This window comes from Halichoerus grypus, chromosome 5, assembly GCF_964656455.1.
Source record: "Halichoerus grypus chromosome 5, mHalGry1.hap1.1, whole genome shotgun sequence".
NCBI lineage: Eukaryota > Metazoa > Chordata > Mammalia > Carnivora > Phocidae > Halichoerus > Halichoerus grypus.
Window position 1 is genome coordinate 36781929 of NC_135716.1, and position 20870 is coordinate 36802798.

Below are 20870 nucleotides of genomic sequence, written 5' to 3' on the forward strand. Positions count from 1 at the left end.
AGATTCCATTTGTCTATTCTGGGTAGCCTCTCATAGAATTTAGGTTTTTAAATAGGTATGTACATAAATGGTATATATAATATACACAGACGTATGTATCAGTCACATGTGCTGAGAAGGCAGATTGACATGAGGGACAATGAATTTCACAGCATTTCTAACTTCTAACTTGATTTTAAAATATATGAAAGGATATCCCTCAGGACCACAGAGAAAACACAATTACTATCCTTTGAGTATCTGAACATGTTCTTTGCCTAATGGTGACATGGGCAGAATCAAGTTAATTCTGACAACTCCCTGGGAGCAGTTTATTCATTACAATATATTAACCAACTGATCTGTGCTCAAAGATGTAAAGATATTAAAGTATCACTTTTGGAGGAAATCCTGTATTAAGTTTCTCAGAAAACTACATCTTGGCTAATAGACTACAAAACAGTTTTATTATTTTAAAATTGCAGGACTTCTGGTGCCAGCCAAAATTGTAATAAGCTCACTGCAACCTAACTCTCATGCTGCTTGCAATCAAAAAGTTGAGAGAAAATACAAAAAACAAAGGCCTGAGGATTGGAAAAAGTAAACAAGAACAATGCAGATTGGGGAGGGGAGTCAAACTTGCAGATGTGACCTCTACAGTGGTGGGTTTCCCATTTTGTTTTGTTTTCCCTCTTTCTCTACTTTGAGAGCGAGTCTTAGGTTGTGGTGGACAGTGATGGCAAGAACAGCCAAAAGTCCTTATGTCTGGGAAATAAGGCCCCTGTGGTTTCAAGGGTATAAGAAAACCTGCTGCCTTTTCTATTTCTTTTTTCCCCCCTGGTTTTGTCCCAAGGGTGGGCACAGTGAGTGGGGGATGAGTGGGGGGGGAGGATAGGGAGTGCAATGGCTGGGCCGTGGCCACAGTGACACAGCATTTAAGACTCTAGCAGTTGTTATAACCGTGCTTCATGAGGTAAGGTAAACATGTTTGAAATGAGTGGAAATATAGACATTCTCTGAAGAAATAAAAACTACAGAAAAGAACCAAATAAAATTTTTAAACTGGAATATTCAATAGAAATTATTTAATATGAAGAACAGAGAAGAAGAAAGAACATAGGAAAAAAGAAAAAAAAAGAATGGAGTCTCAGGGATCTGTGGAATAATTATAAAAAGTTTAATGTTGGTGTTCCCCCCCCCAAAAAAGAGGAGGAAGACTGGTGCAGAAAAATATTTAAAGAAATAATAGCTAAGATGTTTCTGAATTTAGTTTTAAAAAGCATACAGTTACAGAGTTAAGGAGCTCAGAGAACCTCAAACAGGATAAATTCAAAGAAATCAAGCCCAGACACATTATAATCAACCTTCAGAAAACCAAATATAAAGAAAAAAAGAATCTTGAAAGCAGCTAGAGAAAATCAACACATTACATATTTGGAAACAATGATTGTGATTACCATGGATTTCTCATCAGAAACCACAAAGGAAAGAAGACAGTGGAACAACATCTATAACGACTCCACTAAAAAAAAAAACTATTAGAAGTAATAAATGAAGTCAGTAAAGTTGCAGTATAAAAAATTAATATATAAAAATATGTGTGTGTTGTGTTTCTATACACTAATAATCAAAGTGGCAGAAAGAGAAATCAAGGAAACAAACCCATTTACAATTGCATCAAAAAGAATAAAGTACCTATGAATAAATTTAACCAAGGATGTAAAGGATCTGTACACTGCAAACTATTAGACATTGATGAGAGAAGTTAATAATGATGCAAATAAATGGAAAGATATTCTATGTGCATAGACTGGAAGAATTAATATTATGAAAATGTCCATACCACCAAAACAATCTACAAATTCAGTGCAATCCCTATCAAAATTCCAATGACATCTTTCACACAACTAGAACAAATAATCCTAAAATTTGTATGGAACCACAAAAGACCATGAATAACCAAAGCAATCCTGAGAAAGAAGAACAAAGTCAGAGGTATCAGGCTCCCTGATTTCAAACTATATTACAAAACTACAGTAATCAAAACAGTAGGGCACTGGCATTAAAAACAGACACATAGATCAACGGGATATTAGAAAGCCCAGAAATAAACCCACGCATATATGTTCAACTAATGTTCAACAAAGGAGGCAAGAATATACAATTGGGAAAGGGTGGTCTCTCCAGTAAAGGGTGTTGGAAAAAACTAGATAGCTACATGCAAAAAGAATGAAACTAGACCACTATCTTACACCATATATAAAAATCAACTAAAAATGGTTTAAAGACTTAGATGTAAGACCTCAAACCATAAAATTCCTAGAAGAAAACACAGACAGCAAGCTCCTTGATATCAGTCTTAGTGATGTCTTTTTAGACCTGACTCCAGAAACAAAGGAAACAAAAGCAAAAATAAATGAAGGACTACATCAAACTAGAAAGCTTCTGCACAGTGAAGGAAACCACTGACAAACTGAAAAGACAACCTACCGAATGGGAGAAGGCATTTGCAAATGATATATCCAACAAGGGGTTAATATCTAAAATACATAAAAACTTGTGTAATTTAACAAAAAAGTAAATCTGATTAAGATATGGGCAGAGGATCTGGATAGACATTTTTCCTAAGAAGACATACAGATGGCCAACAGACACATGAAAAGATGCTCAACATCACTAATCATCAGGGAAATGCAAAGCAAAACCACAGTGAGATATCACCTCACACCTGTGGGAATGGTTATTCCCAAAAAGACAAGAAATAACAAGTGTTGGTGAGGATGTGAAGAAAAGGGAATGCTTGTATACTGTTAGTAGGAATGTAAATTGGTGCAGCCACTACGGAAAACAGCATGAGGGTTCCCCAAAAAGTTAGAGCTACCATGTGTATACACCACACACACACACACACACACACACACTCTGTCTCTCTCTCTCTGTCTCTCTTTCTTTCTCTCTCTCGGGAATACTACTCAGCCATTAAAATGAATGAAATCTTGCTACTTGTGACAACATGGATGGACTTCGAGGGTATTATGCTAAGTGAAATAAGTCCAACAGAGAAGGACAAATACCATATAATTTCACTTAATATGCGGTATCTAAAAAACAAAACAAAACAAAATCCAGACTCGTAGATACAGAAAACAGATTGGCAGTTGCCAGAGGGGAGGCCCTAATGGGTGAAGGAAATTAAGAAGTACAAACTTCCAGTTATAAAATAAGTCTTGGGGATACATCAATATAGTCAACAACATTGTACTAACTTTATAAGCTGATAGATGTTAACTAGACTTACTGTGGTGACCATTTCATAATGTATACAAATGTTGAATCACTAGGTTGTATACCTGAAACTAATACTGTACGATAGCTCAATAAATTAAAAAAGAGTATAAATACTGCAAAAAGATATAATGTGTTACCTCTTTCATTTTTAACTTATGAACTTTTTCCAGACCTTTCTTAGAAAGTTAGCTTCATGAGACCAGACTCAGGAGTCCAACAAATCTTGTTTTGAATTTTAGCTCTGTTTATTACTAGGTCTGTAATCTTGGACAAGTTATTTAACTTCTACGAACTTTAGTTTCCTTTTTTCTAAAATGGGATTATATATAACATTTCCCATAGAGTTGTTAAAAGGATTAAATGAGATAGTGCATTTGAAGAAGTTAGTACAATGTCTGGCACAGAATGAGTACTCAGTAAGTGCTAGTTGCTTCTTCAATTTTTTTAGCCATTGTATTTTAACTACTTACTTTCTGATAAATGTCTCCAAATCATGAAATTCATTTTTAAGAAATGAATTTAAGATAATTTATACTGGTAACTCTTTTTGGATAATGTAAATGTCCAAGTAGACACATTTTGTGTAAAGAAAGGCATCCACAAGAATATTATGCAAAGGATGCTCCTGAGAAGATATGTCAGTCTTTTTCCTCCCACATGGGATCCCCTGTTGTGAACTGGCTCATAACCTTCACTCTAAGCTTCATCTACTGAAATTGGGTTCCATGTTGGTCTACATACAAGAATTTTAAAACTTTTTAAAAATATATTTTTAATTTTTTTTAAAGATTTTATTTTTAAGTAATCTCTACACCTAACATGGGGCTTGAATTCCCCACCCTGAGATCAAGAGTCGCATGCTCTACTGACTGACCCAGCCAGGTGCCCCCAAGGACTTTTTTTTTTTAAACAAAAAGTACTTTTTTCTTTCAGCCTAAGAACTAATTATAATTCAAATGCACATCTTTGATATGAGCCCTGATAATTTTGCTGAACTAAGTATCAGTATCTCCTAGTGAGGCCAGTGAAGCCACCCACCTATGAGCAACTACCGGTGAAAGAATTTAAGGAGGGCCCTGGAATTCAGATTTATTTTCCCATTGCTGCACCTAGTTTTGGCCAGTGCTAAGCAGACCCCCAAACAGGTATCAGGTATACAGGCATGGGTTCTTGAATCATATAAAATGTCAACCTCAGCACTATTCCCATCTTCAGTGCTCCTGAAGTTCCTCCTGGATTGTAGGCACTCAATAAATGAGAACATGCTTGAGGAAGGGAGACATGCTTGCTGGTAAATGTTTAACAACTGGTTCTCAGAGCGGGAGAGCTGACTGACAGCATTTGCCAACATATGTGGCAGGAATATTCTCACCATGGCCGATTTAAACTACCAGTGGTTTAACAACTGTCTTTCAAAGTTCCTAAAAATTTAACAATGGGCCCTTGCAAGCCAGTTTGAGCTAGATCCAGCACACCAATGGAGAGAGGGCGAGCAGGCCGTCTAGGAGGTAACCCTCGGTTGCTCTTCCTTAGCAACTGGCTAGTTTTCCTTTTCTGTAGTAGAGGACTTGTACCACGCTTCAGCAAGAGCCAAGGGCTCCTTTGACCCCACTTCCTTGGGCTGAAATGAATCCTGATCCCCACACCTGCCATCTACTCTCCGGGAGCCTGCCATGGAAAATGGTTCTCCTTAATGCCAAGAATGAACCAGCTTGACTTCCAAATTGGACAAATTCTCCAAATGCCTCGCTGCTGGCTTCCATCTGCTAGATGGGGCCACCTGATAGCAATAAAATGCCTGATTTATACCTGAGCTTGCTAGGATAGGACCCTCTTCCAATACTGAATCTTAGACGGCCCAGCTACCCTTTCCAGTTTCCCAGGCAAATCTCTAATTCTACATGAACTCAGGGAAAAGGTCTTTATACCTTGTTTGACCCTGTTTCCACTAGCCCTTGCTGCTTAACAGCCAAAACATTTAAAATCTGAACCCTTGATCACTTTCTTACTCTTAAAAGGCAACAAGCTTCAGAAGTTCAATATAATTATTATAATAGAGGATTCTCTCTGGTTATAAGAAAGGTAACGGATGGAGAAACAAGAGCCAGTTGGCCAATACCACTAATAAATGTGTTTGCTATACATGCATAAACATCTTTAAACCATCTTACCTTACTAATAAACCTTCTCAAATACATTTAATATAATGCTGTTATAGCAAGTTGATTAGATCAAAAGAATACCAAAACAATAAACTTCATTTTCTAAGGTTTTTTTCCAACCTGAACAGCTGCATTAATATGAAAAGCATCCCTATGGGCTATTAATATGAAAAAAAAAGCTTGACTTCCCAATCACTGGAAATTCTTAAGCATTTCTATAGGCCAGAAAGAACCCCTGTTTCGTTCAGCTCTTGAACAAAAATTAATATTCAGAGGCACGGTAAGAACGCTGAGGCTAAGCCTCGATACATTTCAAACATTTACTTAAACATGACTCAGCCGTGGGACGTGAACTTTACATATTTACATATTCCACGGAGAAAAGAAGTCTTGTCTGGTCTGCCACTGTTTTCTGTTTGAGCGATCTCGGTACGTTGGGAATAAAACTTAGTACACAGTAGTAGTTACCAGCACGCCAGTAAATTTGAAGGCTCTTACCTGTACATTTGTAATCAGAGGCTACCCCTTTAAGTACAGCATCAAAAATGGATATTTCCACCCGCTGCTTTCTGTGGTGACAACTTAGAAGCAAAGAAGGCTGGGACACAATAAAGTATAAAAAAGGTTCCAGCTGCAAGTCACCAGCTCCTCTTCGTCCAGGCTGCCGAACAATAGTTATACCAAGGGCTTGTCTAGCAGATGACCTTGTGGCGGCATGAAGACTTTCAAGAGAGATGACCCCTAGTCTTTTCCCTGAAGGAAAAGCTACGGTGCTGCTCAAGAGATCTTCCGCTGTTACGGTAGAAATACATGGCTGGCTGGGCTTAGCAACATCTGAATCAACTTCTGGGAGATTTAATGAACTCTTGCCTGTTTTTTCATTATCCTTGTGCTCTTGCGATTTTGATTTGGGTACGGCCGTACAGGAATAGGTCATTAGTGAGATTCTACTTGCAGTAATAAATATGTCAAAGGGAATAAAATTGAGATTTTTTACAATTGACGACTGGCGTGAGGGACGGGCGATGCGATGCTGACTAGTACCGCTATGCTGCTCTATTTGTACTATTCGAATTTTAACACTGTCACTGCCGATTCCACTATCCTGGGCGCCACTGTACCGGGATGAGGTCTCAGCCACGCTTCCATCAAATGTATCCGTTTTTTTCTGCTCTTGCTTGGAGATCTGTAAGGAAAGAGAAAGTATTTTAAACTAGCCACGTTCCAAGTGTTATATATAAAGGACGTTATAAGTATGTTAAAAAATGGCTCTCGCACAACTTGTATCAGAGTGATCATAAAAACAAAGTGACCATTCAAAAACTATTCATATTAAAATGCCAAGGAAATACTTGAGAAAAAGCATCATATGTGTGTTTCTACTACTGAAAGAGACTTTGGAGTATATTTTGAATCAGACTTCCTTTCTTTGGACTAACAGTAGTATATATTTAAAAATGCCTCTTTAAAAAGAATTATGTTAGTATTCTTCACAGTGATTTTTCAAGTAGTGCAATAAACTCTTTCCAAATCATGATTACTATTGGTTGAAATGAGATTTTCGGCAGAAGCAGTTTTTATTGTTTACCTTTGTCATTACAGAATTAATTTGCAAGTTTTCGGATAGGAAGAAAGAGAGGGAAAAGTCAGCAGTCTTAAATTATGAGGGACAAAGAAAACTATAAACTAAAATTATTTTATTCAAAATGAAGTTTATTTTCCTCTATGATAGGACTTGAAACAAGAGTAAACGTAAGTGATGAAGCAAAACGTAGTAATTAAAGTCCCCGAAGGTGGATTTTTCCTTTGTGCACTAAAGGCTACTCATTCTCAAAATTTTCCATCAACCGCTCCCTACGTGGAGAACAAAGAACAACTTGGTGGCAGCACAGCACCGAGATCTCTACCCTGCTTCTCTGGTTTCCCCTTCTTAGGTCTTCCCGACCATCAGTTTGTGATATGCTCTTTGTGGATATGCTAGATGTTTCATTTGCTTTTTCCTCCAAGTAACACAGATTCATTAAAGAAACCATGGCCGATCTGAGAAAAAACAAAATCCTCCGTACTACCACCTTATCACCAAACATAACCAATGGTAATATTTTAGTGCACTTCCTTTCAGTATTTCTTCCCCACTTGTGCAAAGGTGCCCCCCTCCAAGCCCTGTTTGTTTATGATCATACCATAGAGCCAAACTACCCCAATTTGGCATATGCTAACATACTCTCCATAGTCGTTCTAAAAAGCTGCATAATACTTCATTAGTGTTAGGAACATCTGTTCAACCATTTTCATATAATTGGGTATTCCAGTTTTTAATTTTTGACAACAAATGTCTATGAAAAACATCTAACAATATTTCCTTAGAACAGGCTTCTAGAAGTGGAGTTACTAGGTAAATGGTATAAGAAAATTTAAGGTTACCAATATTGTTAACACCGTTCCAAAAAAGGCTACATTAATTTATATTAGCACCATCAATGGAAAAATATTCCCCAGGATATTGCTTATCATTTCTTAGGCTTTTCTTTAATTTGATCAATAAATATAGTATCAGTTTTCCACATGGTACAAATTATCATGAAAAATGTTAAAAGGCTGTTAACTAATTCAGGACAATGATGCAACAGTCATTAAAATTTTTAAAATACTCCTTGCCTATTGATTTTAAAGTGGTTGAAGGAGATACATATTGTTAATAGAAGTCCAACACGAACTATATGAAGCAAAAACAACAAAGCCCTATTCTTTGAAGACACTATGTCCTTTTCAATCATTCTTTCCGGCTGGTGCTATTTCCCTGCCTGGAATGCCCCTCCTGAGCTTGCTGTGGCTGGCAAACATAGAGTTAGCCCTCAGAACAAATGAGACTTGTCTGAGAATCGTTCTCTCATTCTTTTCCGGCTTGGCGATCCTAGCACTTTACACATACTTCAATTTTCTCCTACAATGTTCGGTAGTGGCATTATTAGATAGTGTTAAAACATTTACAGGCTTTAGAGGCAGATGGATGTGGGGTCAAGTCCATTAGTTTCTGACTATGATTTTAGACAAGTTACAAACCTCTCTAAGGCTGTATAACCTCATCTGTAAAATAGGGATTTAAATTTGATCTCAAGAGTATGAGGATTCAATGAGCTAACTTGTCTGAAGAGGTCAGCACAGTGCCCGGTATACAGTAAGTACCCAATAATGGGCAGCTGCCACAGGCCTGTCTCTTACCAGGTGAAGGACTGCCGGAGGGACTGGGCCACACCATTTGGCTTCTGTATATCACTAAGGAGTACTGGAGAGCCTGGCATGCTGAAGAGAGGATCCATAAATGTTTGATGATATGTTAGTTTCTGATAGAATATTAAATAAAAAAATTGCTCTGCAGACTAGAAACACATGATTGTTAGTATATAAATACGTGTGGACACAGACCTCATATGCCGTACTCTTTAAGGTCTTTCTGGATGTATTCATGGGCTCTTTCCTGATCTGTACTCTCCACCTTGTGGGCTGACCATACATCTGCTTGCTTATCTCACAGTCTCTGCTGGGTCCTCAGCCTCACACTGGGGACATTAATACTCAACCCACAAAGTTGCTTCAGCATTAAACGAGTTAATGTGTTGAACATACAGCACACAGCGGCATGCAATAAAGGGTAAGTCAAGAAAAAGAAGTCACCTTCTTTGTGAAGACTTCCTCAACCCTTCCAGATGGTGCTAGTCTTTCCAGCTTTTACACTTTCATAACAAACCAGTATTTTTTATCACAGCCCCTTTCACACTGTGTTCTGTCTTTGTAAGCAACTGAAGAAAAAAAATACCACTGAGCATGTTTGTTATTTGCTAAATGTTGTTAGCACATACCTACATTTTCTATACTGAGTGTTAACAGCCCTTTGAAGGGGGTAGTGTTAGCTCCATTTCACAGGTGAGGAAACTAAATCAAGAGGTCCAAGGTCAGTCAGACAACAGGCTATGGGTAAGAGGGAACGCCATTAGTATTCTTAGCACACACCCTGTGACATAGCAGAGCTTAATAATTCTGTGCCGACTGAATAAACAAGTGAACATATTTAACTTAAAAATTCAGTAAAATAAAAAGTAAGGCAAGTATCAAAATAATATAACTTTAAAGCTTTTTGTTATCCCTATTATACCTCCAAATCCATTACCAACTAAGAGTTCTCAAATAATACGTGAAAAAAACTAGCCTAGGATTTACTGCCCATGTTTTGAGGCCTTACAAACTAAGTATCTGTATACAACATAATAAAGAAATAATAAAGAATTCCTTTAGGTTGAGTTCTGTGGCAAACTCAAATCCAGAACTCAACCATTTTTATTCTATCAGGAAAGGCGACCACGGTTAACTCCAGGGGACTACTTTCTATGCACAGAGCGTTCCATTTTCTTTTTCAGATGTACAGATTTGTATTTAAAATCTGGTCTCTCCTTCCTTAAAGTAAATTAAGGGTTCCCTAATGGTGGTAACAAGACAAAACAAACCACCTGTAGGTAGACATGGAGTGCCCAGCCCTGTTACGTGCTGAGATTGCCACAATTAGCTCTAGTGAATGTCAAGTAGACTGATCTTGAGATATAAATAACCAGCAAGGGCAGGATGGCAGCTATCAGCTTGGGTCACGCAGGTTATTGAACAGAAGTCAGATGGTAACTAATTCTAGTCACTACCGAGCAGAATGGAATTTGAACCAATGACCCAGAGATGAAAGACTCCCTCATTGGAAAAAAAAAAAAAAAAAGTACAACCTTCTCAGTACTAGGAAACTAAATTCTTAAAACTGGGTTAAAAGCCAAGATTTCCTCCATTTTTCCAAGTTTCCACACTATTTGTAGCACTGAAATAAATAAGCTGATGATTTTTGAGACATATTTGAAAATCCATTGGTTTGTCACCAGTTCACTGCAGATTTATCTCTTATACTAAAGAGTATCTGGCCCGCTCTTGAGAAAAGTTTTATAATTAATTATGTGTGCTAGGCCCTAAACTTGGGCATCAATTTACTATTCCTTTGTGGAAAAAGAAAAGTTCACCATGTAGTAACTCTGAAAAGAACTTTTGCTTTATTATCGTCTGAGGGGACTAATAATTTAAGTTGTCAGAAAAGAGCAGTATCTGCTTGCTGTTAGTGAGCGCGGCAGAAACATGGGTGTCTGGGCAGCGCCGTTACCTCAGCTCTCCCACTCTTTACCTAACTCATTTAAAATGAACAATAAAAGTTTTCTTTAATTAGCTACTGGTGTGCATTAACATGATCATGATTAAACCATAAAAACCAACTGTACATTACTCTGGTCCCCTCTTCCATATGTTTTGAATTATTCTGTTTGAAAATGTACTTTGCGTCCCTTTTAAAAGTTCGACCTTCTGCTTTCAGAGAATTAAATGCATATTACTGCAGTGAAGAAGATAATGTTTCAGACCTCCAGGCATATATTAAACACACTGGCAGCACTTGAGACAAAATGCTTTACTTATTAGATACTTCCTATTCTAAACAGTGTCATCAAAGGCTAAAAACAAAATCCATATAAAAGCTGCACAATGCTTCCACACAGAACCCGTGCCAAAATCCCTGTACTTTCCAACTAATGAGGAAAGGATGTGTACTCTTAACATATGAATGTAAGATTTTCCAAGCATTCACTTTAGGAAACTGAGCTATTGATTCCATATGGGTTATGTTAAATGAAACTGTATTGGTAAAATAACCTTTAAGATATCTGGCATGATAACTATAATTAAACAATATTTAAAAGACTAAAACAAAAGGGAATTTGGTTCCACAATGGCTAATTAAAATAAAATGAAAAAACACAGCATGCCATCTATCAAGATAAATTGTTATTGTTTAAGAACTATTTAAATACTGTTAAAATATACTTTTAGATAAAATCTGAAAGAGCTGGAAAAATATTTGTGGCTTAAAAATGGATAGTTTGGTGAAGAAAAAAGTATAGGACTCTGAAATTGTATGCGGAGATAACAGCTTTAAAGCCTTGAGCACAACCAGATGGTACTTAAATTGGAGGAATTCTACAGTTTCACTATCAATGGGTTTCAATATGAGAAGATTTTTCAATAGCTAGGAAAACATGTCAAGTTGATAGTTTACTTCTTCGATCATTTCAGCGCATTTTCCCATCCTCGCAGCTCTCCATGGCACAGATACTAGCCACCACGGAGAAGGTGCTGAAAGCTGTCCTAGTAGTTGGGGAGCTGTAGCTAATTCCTCCTTTTCGTGTACGGAGATAGGTAAGTTTACTAGCTCACCCTGGAGTCTGGCAAGAGCCACAGTCTCTCAGGAGCAGTGGCTAAAACCATACTTAAGTATGTGACAGTACCAAAGAATGCATTAAAATAATTTCAAATGACATTAATTAGATGTTCTTCAGGGGCATTGTGGAGCAGAGAAAGATAAGCCTGATTGACTGAAACTTCTGGTTTGGCCATATCGACATTTTTAGGAGCACATTCAAAAAGTCAGCCTCATTAATAAAAATGCTGCAAATAAATGGATATTTAAATCTTTTAAAGAAAACTACGTCGGAAGCAAACTCTTGAGAATGAACAAGGTGTAAAACAAATATAATTTTTGCTTTGATGGATGACAAAAAAGGGCAATTCAGCATCTATTCCAACGTTTTAATTCACATCACTTCTTTTAATTTCTTTATCATTTTAAGGAAACCTTAACTATACACGAACACAGATATATCTACATATTTTCCCACCTTCCTATCATAATTATGGTTCTATAACAGCAATACTGAAGTAGTATTTCCACCATGCAACAGTCATGCTTTAACCTTCATCAGAGTATCTTTTGCCAATCACGAGATCATTACTCACATCTTATAAATTATGAAAAAATCAAGTGTGAAACCACAAAATCAAAGTGACAAACATATCTGTATATCACTGTGACATCTATTCTAATTTTACTGTCCTTGCTAAAATGTAATAATGTTTTCAAAGAAGTAAAGATCTTACAAAATCAAATACAATAAAAAAAATCAGTTAAAAAATCAGTTACAGTATTCTAATGGTTTCACATACTGGAGTTACAAAGGAGAGTTTTTACAAACTTGAAAAAATTATGTGCCTCATTGTCTAAACATTTGCAAACATACTCTTCTAGCTGTATCTTTTAGAAGTTTGTTTTTGGGGATGGGGTGGGGTGGTGCTGCTTGGAGAGGTTCCTTGTATATCCCTTTAACACAGAGACAGCCTATTCTGGAAGCTTTACATAAGTAGCAAATTGTTGTAACAATCAGCAAGACAATTCAACTTGATGAATTAATTTAATCAAGTAAACAACAAAATATATCTTTAAGTCTCAAATTTTCAGTGATGTCAGCATCGTACTTGATAAATGTGTTATTTTATACATGAATTACCATCGCAGCTCAGGGATGTGCTAGGTAAAATTTATCTAAGCACATTAAATTAATTAAAAAATTAGAAGAACAAATTCCCTTCTATATGAAACATCTCCTTAAGTGTCACCAACCCATGTTGTTTTTTTACTTAAAAACCAAACTTGAACAAGCACTGTGTGCACTTGGGTACTACAGAGTGCTTAGAAAATCAGGGCTTTTTAAATTTTATTTCTCTAAGCCAAATGTTCTCCCAGATCCCACATAATATAATCGTTCCCAGTTGGATGGCAAAAAAAGTTTTCACAATACTGCAGTAATTATGCAAAAGAGCAGAACTAATGATACCCATCACTGCTTAACAAATAGAATGGTAAAGAGTACTATAGTTTCAAGTTATCCCTTTCATGAAGTTACTTTTCCGGCTCTTTGAAGTAACAGTATGAGGCCACTACTGCTTGCTAAGTATCAGTTCAAATATTCACATTTCGAGACCAGTGCTAAATGCAATAAAAGAAGCATGGAGATAGATAGTTCAGGCAAGGTTGTGTTTTACTGTAGCCCATGTTTGGTCTATTGTTCTAATTAAAGTTGTAAATCACAAAAAGGGACCAGTTCTAGCGCTAAACGGACCATAATACCCTGATCATTATCAGTGTGTTCAATATGATAAGCCAAACAAATAAAAAAAAGTATACACACCAACCTACCCACACAAGTTCAAATCCTACTTACTGAGATTTTATCTGCAGTGCTGACCTTTAAACTTTTGTGTCTGTCTGTCCTTTTATACATATATGATTTCCTAGCATAAGCTCATTTTCAGGAGCTTCTAAATTCATGGAAAAAAATTAGTTCCAGGTGAAACTTTGCATAGAAGGTCTGAACTCAGAAACAGTTTTCATTCTGTCTCCCTCTCTTTCTCTATGTCTGTCACATAGAAAATTGGAATAGGTTAGTCATTTTTGTTCAAGGAGACTAGGTCTAATTGATTTATACTAACTTCTGAATTTAAGTTTGACTTGTTTGCTTTTTGTAATGAATTCGGTTCTTAAAAAATAAAACTTGACACAGTCTGGGAAGTTGGATCTTAATCAAAACAGATGCCTTTACATCAGAAACAACAACCTGCTTTGAAATGGCCACGATGTTAATTCTTTTAAAAGTGGCTACTGTGTGGACAAGGTAACTACTCTTCATACTGATGATATCCAAGGTTCATTCCACTGATGTCAATGTGGAAACCATTTTGTTTCATGGCTGCTTAAAGATTTTCAATAGGATTAAATCAGCTGCAAGTCCTTATTATATCAGGGTTTACAATTGTGTCTGAGTTGGAGTCTGTTTCTCATAGAATTTTACTCAGAGACTGACTTAGATTGGCTCCTTAGAGCTAGTCTGATTTTACTAGAAACAACTGTATCACATCAGCCACTCTCATAAACTTGCCTTAAGATTGAATCAGCCCTGACCCTGAAGCAGATGAAAGTTTACCGAGCCTATGCATTCTCTGTTAAGAGTCGCAGAAAATTTGGCATTTAGTTTCTGCAGCAGGGCAGAAGTAGAATATGCTTATTAGCCATTCTAGTGGGCCTCTGCCTTGCAACTATGAACCTGATTTTCTGATAAGAAAACTATAGTTGAACTTGGAGAACTTTCTATTGATAAAAATACATACAAATTCTTATTTTATCCTTCAAATCACATATACCCCTTTATGGAAACTATGTAGGGTTTATGGAAATGAAGCAAGAGCATGCTTTTAAAACGAAATTTCCCCTAGTTTTCTGTACAAGTTAAAAATAATGAAAATGGCTTAAGTGTATCCATAATTAACTTTATCCAGTAGCTGGTTTGCGCTGCCACACAGAACATAGTTATTTAACAAAAATACTGAGCTGATTTTCATTATTATATATTTTATTTACTAAGTCCATACAAACCTGGTTTGGTTAACTGTAGATTCTCCTCAAAGTAAACCTGATTCTTGGTATTCTCTACTATGTAGCTGATTTTATTGAAGTCCATCAAAACATAGAATAGAGGGTCGCTTACAAACTTTTATTGGCTACCCTTTAACTTCATGATAGCAGATCAAATCCAAACTGAACTAAAGCTACATATGATTCTCTCTGTGTTCTCATATGTTGTCAATACCTTAATGATGCATGTAATGGACTTGAAATGCAAAATGGTCAAGATGTTAGAGAAAAACATTTGCTTATGCCCTGCAGCCAATTCTTCTTTTCCATTAGAAGAATTGTGTTCTGTGCTGATACTCCATAAAAATCATCACTAGGCCAAAATGCCCTTCCCCACAAACTGCTTTGATCATAGCCTCTCCCTTTAATCCTTATAAACCCGAACTATTCTCTAAATCAGGTAAATATTCCTAACAATAGTTGAGGTCAGCTAGCCCTACACCACCAGTTAATTTTCATATGCTGATATGTCCCAAGTAATTCTTGCTGTTCTGAGAAAACAACTTGTAATCCAACATATATCTTAAGGATATTCTCAATCATGTGGAATTGCTTGAATAAACGTTCAGAAGTTAAAAAGAAAATGTAGATTAACTCCTCCCAAATATCAAGCATCATCTCTACAAACATTAAAGCAGTAGGTAAGTCTGGAAACTCCTGAGAAAACTTTCTCAAAAAGCTTTATAATAAATTTTTAATAAATTTTAACCATAGTTGTTACATGATTACTAGATGACCTTATCAGAATGTCTCTTGTTAATACTAAATTTCAGATCATATTCATAACAGTTTATCAAATTAGCATCATTAAAGAGGAGTGTTCTTAGTATTTAAAGTTTATATGTCTCTAAACTACTTAAAGAATAAAGATATTTTTTTAATGATAGTTTTAAGGCAACGTTATTCAGTCAAGTATGATTAATGTTTGGACTTTAGCTATAATAATTCTATCGGGATTAAATACTTCCTGAGCTTCTTGAAGATAGAGCCAATGTCAAAATTATTAAGCAAAATGTGTAAAAAAAAATTTCACATTATTCATTCATTCAACAAATTCTTATTGAACATATACTATGTGCCAGGCACGGCTAGGGATATAGCAGAAACAAAGTCCTTGCCTTCATGGAGTTTACATCCTAGTGGGGAAATCAGATCATAAAATTTTATGTAACACACACACACACACACACACCCCTGTATTTGCTGATGTACTGGACTGGACTGTTGGAATATTATGAGAGAAAGACAGGAGACAGAAATGATGTGAATTTTTTGCCTGAGCGATTATAAGAATGGAGAAAGAAGATTTTCCACGTTATGCAAGCAGCTTCCCAACCTGTTATGCCAATGCTTTAATAAAATCCGACTTTCAAACTTTGCCTATTTTCCCGAGAATCATAAATGACCACAGTGATCTTCACACAGGGAGATGATGACACTCACCACCATACCCAACGTCCCAAAGGACTCTCTAGTTTACGACGTCTTCCTAGTTCTTCTAGAAAACCAAACCCCCAATCAGCCAAGAACCATTCAAGGGAGGGCTATAATTAGAGATGGTTTTCTGGGGTTGGGCCTAGACCTCATTCTGCACAAATACTTGGAGGACAGAAGAGTGGGCCAAGACATGGAGTCATGCCACATCCCCGGAAAATCAAAATGGGATGCAGAATATTTCTTGGTAGGATTTTGGCCCTGGTACAGCTGCGACTAATGGAATATTAGTGAGTTGAGTAAGAGGAAAGGGAGAAGAGAAGGCTGAGCTCTTGTAAGACCTAACTATTTCTAATTGTCTTTGAGCATTTCTACTTAGATGCTCCATTATGAATATCCTGCACCTAAAAGATCACCATAGGTTCAAGTTGAAAATGGCAGTGGCAGGTAGGTACTGGGTTTCTGGGCTGCTAGGGTGGTCCAGGGCACAGCTGGGGTGGTCCAAGTCAAGAGTGATGCCCATGGCAAGAAGGGCTCAGCTCACATGTGGAACACCCTCACCTAACTTCTTAGCACTCCCCGGTGTATGACTGAGCATGCTGAACGTCTTTCTCAATTGCCATCACAGAAAGCATGAGATTCCCGAGTTCATCTCCTACCCCCATCTCCACATCAGGTCCAAGCCCTTTCTCTGGAGAGATGGTAATCATACTCTATACCATAACTCTCACATGAATCCATGTCTGACTGGTTATGAAGATGAATAAAGAGAACGTGGACCACAACTCAGTGTGGACCACAGCACTGGTTTGGACCAGGACTCTGTACATGGACCAGAAAAGTATATGGGACCTTAAGTTCACCTTCCTTACTTATATCAAATATTGATCAGTATACTGATCTTCCATCCCTTTGCTCATGGCAGGAGATGGCTTCAATAAATAACTTACAGTAGTCAAAAAATAAATAAAAATAAATAAAAAACTAAAAAGATAAAAGATCACCATAACATTCTAAAATATCTTTTCCCAAAAATATCACCTTTATAACTTAACTTCTTATTTGTTCCCTCCCAAAAGGCTCAAATATTAACTATATCTTCCTGGTCCCTACCAAGTACTGCTGGTCATTCCTTCACATCATTAGTTACTCTTGCTATTTCCTTTGTATTTTTTATTCTCACTGGCCCTTCCTGTTCTCCAATGGCTAAATACAAAAGTTCCTTATTAGTTTCTTTCACTGGTCTTTCCCTTTCCTAACCTATCCCATATAGCACTGCCAGATTACTCTTCTCAAAATATTTAAAATATTTACTTACAAACAGTTGTCTCACTAGAATGTAAGGTCCATGAAAACAGAGGACTTTTTGCATATTTATTTTTCTACTTTATCACTGGCACCCAGAACAGTGCTTGGCACACAGAAGGCATCCTGTAAATATTTAATGAATGAATTAAGAAAAAACCGAAATGAATTTTGCAAGGTGCTTATTTAGGTCCCTGGGTGAAAGAGTAGACACAAAGATCAGTTAAACTTGAAGCCTACCTTCTAGGTTAGAGATACTTTACTAAAGATGCTTTTAGAACACATCTGTTCCAAGACTGAAAGAAACCAGGATCTGGACTTGTTGAAATGGCAGTAAAGACACTGAGGCTGAAGGAACCACATAAATGAAGAGACAAAAGACAGGAAAGAGCATGGGTAAATATATGGCAAAGGAAATGCCCCATTTGGCTCAAATAAAAGAGGTATTAATGGGAATAGTGGAGGATGAGGCTGCAAAGGCAGGATAAAGCAAGATTCTAGGTGGCAGGTTAATAAAATGGAATTCTTAGTTTTTTTGCCGGTCTTCTTTAAAGCAGAGCCTTTCGACCCCCAGAATCAAAATAATCTAGAGCACTTGTTAAAAATAGAGATTCCCAGGCCCCATGCCAAAAGTATCTTACCTGAAGGTGACACCTGGTGACCTACACTTATAACAAACACTCAGTAATTTTTCTGCACATAATATTTGAGAAACATTGCTATATACAATGGAACGTTAAAAGAACTTTCTGAGCAAATAAATGACAAATGGTGCTTGAGAAAAATTAATGTGATCAAAATGTGCAGTGGGGATAGGGATTGGGGGGCAGAGAGGATGCAGGTAGCACCACCAGTTAGAAAGTAATTGGCCAATATGCACCCCAATGTTCATAGCAGCAATGTCCGCAATAGCCAAACTGTGGAAAGAGCCGAGATGCCCTTCAACAGATGAATGGATAAGGAAGATGTGGTCCACATATACAATGGAATATTACTCAGCCATCAGAAAGGATGAATACCCAACTTTTACATCAACATGGATGGGACTGGAGATTATGCTGAGTGAAATAAGTCAAGCAGAGAAAGTCAATTATCATATGGTTTCACTTATTTGTGGAACATAAGGAATAGCATGGAGGACATTAGGAGAAGGAAGGGAAAAATAAAGGGAGGGGAATCGGAGGGAGAGATGAACCATGAGAGACTATGGACTCTGAGAAACAATCTGAGGGTCTTAGAGGGGAGGGGCTGGGGGGATGGGTTAGCCCTGTGATGGGTATTAAGGAGGGCACGTACTGCATGGAGCACTGGGTGTTATGTGAAAACAATGAATGGTGGATCACTACATCAGAAACTAATGATGTATTGTATGGTGACTAACATAACATAATAAAATAAAATTAAAAAAAAAGTTCATACATTTTTTTTTTTTAAAGATTTTATTTATTTATTTGAGAGAGAGAGAATGAGAGACAGAGAGCACGAGAGGGAAGAGGGTCAGAGGGAGAAGCAGACCCCCTGCTGAGCAGGGAGCCTGATGTGGGACTTGATCCCGGGACTCCAGGATCATGACCTGAGTCGAAGGCAGTCGCTTAACCAACTGAGCCACCCAGGCGCCCAAGTTCATACATTTTTCACCTGAAGGTAATGTAACGTTATGTGTCAACTCTATTTCAATAAAAAAAAAAAAGTTCATAAAAAAAAGTAACTGGCCAGATGACCAACATGGGGATGTGAAATTAAATAATATATGGTGCAGTGGGCATTTCCTCTATGACACCTTCCCTTTTTGAGCCCACAATAACTCCTCTCTCTCCTATAATCCTGTAGGGCATACCATCTTTAGCATTTATCTGGTACTTAGCATATGCTACCTTCTATTGCTATTTTCTTTTAAGCCTTTTGCTCTCTTAACTAGATTGTAGGATTCTTGGGTCCAGAAACACGCTACATCCATTTTTGTAGATCCTGTGCACAAAGCATGTATATGAATGAGGTGAGATAAGTATATCGGATGACAGCGATGATGGTGATTAAGTTGGCAATACTGATAACCTAACTAGTTGATTCCCTGATATTCTCTAAAGCAATACCAATGCACCGATAACACTTATTTCATGCTTAGAATGTGCCTGGCATTTTTCTATGTGCACTTAGAATATGTTAGGCACTATTCTGTAACAACTCATTTAATCCTCAGCTCTGTAAAGTGGGTACTATTATTATCCCCATTTTAAGATAAAGAAACTGAGGCCCAGATAAGTAACTTGCTCAAATCACACAAATGTTTATTAAATGGTGTAGCTGGGATTTGAACATTGGGAATATGACTCCAGAGCTCATTTTAAAATCATAATCTACATACTCTCTATTTCAGAATCTTATTTCTTTCATAGCCCTTACCACAATTTGAAATCTTTAAACCTTGTCGTTTTCGTTACTATGTCTCCCTACTAGATGGCAAGATCCATAATTGCAGGGACTAGTTAATTTTGTTCACTATTACATATCTAGTGTTGGGCACATAGCAGGTACTCCACAAATACATGCTTTGTAAATGAATGAATGAATGAAAAAAAATTAAGAAAAAGAAGTAGCAGAAAAGAGTAGAGGAATGAAGCAACAGATACCATTATGAGTACCTAAGGGACTAGCAAGGCTTTTATTACTGCAGATTTCAGACAGATGGCTTCCCAGAGAAAGCCTTCATCAATACATGAATGTATTTTGAAATGCTGGAAGAAAAATCCATTTGCAAGGTGCTGAGACCAGGTGTGTCTATTTTAGCAAATCACTGTATTCAAGAACAGGAAGCAGAGTTTGGAGATAGAGCACTGCACTAGGGAACTGAAGACCTGGCTGAGTTCCACTGTTTCCACTAACTCACACCTGTGTGCAGCTATGTGGGGAAAAAACTGTCTTTGTTCACAGCTTTCCTTTTGTCGACATAGAGTTAAAATAGGGTAATCTAGGCCAAATTCAAATTCTCAGTTCAATGTATCTGAATCATGCTTCTTAGAGCTGGAAGAGGTTCTGGAGCTCATTGTTTCCAGAGATTTTCAAACTACTTTTTAGCAACAGTACTCTTTCTTCAAAGAAAGTCTATGGGGTGATGGGGTAGTGTGTGAGGGACAGGTGGTGAATATGCACAATATGGAAAACAGATAAAAGCGAAGTTGCCCAAGTTTTATCATGAGTGTGATATGCATGTGGATTTGAGGGCCACAAAACTCAAATCTGTTACTGGTCAACCACCCCTTGATATAATTTTTAAAGAGTTTTTATTTAAATTCTAGTTAGTTAACATACAGTGTAATATTAGT

At 37.1% G+C, this 20870-nt stretch overlaps 1 protein-coding gene and 1 pseudogene across 3 annotated transcripts in view; one reads left to right on the forward strand and one right to left on the reverse strand.

Moving 5' to 3' along the window:
- Positions 1-20870, reverse strand: part of VPS13B (vacuolar protein sorting 13 homolog B) — a 741629-nt gene that overhangs the window by 199056 nt on the left and 521703 nt on the right. For all 3 annotated transcript variants that reach the window (XM_078072177.1, XM_078072178.1, XM_078072179.1), the window contains one exon: positions 5928-6615. In XM_078072177.1, the coding sequence (XP_077928303.1) occupies positions 5928-6615 (688 nt within the window). The remainder of the gene's footprint in view (positions 1-5927; positions 6616-20870) is intronic.
- On the forward strand, positions 16677-17009 carry LOC118525910 (cytochrome c oxidase subunit 6A1, mitochondrial pseudogene; annotated as a pseudogene).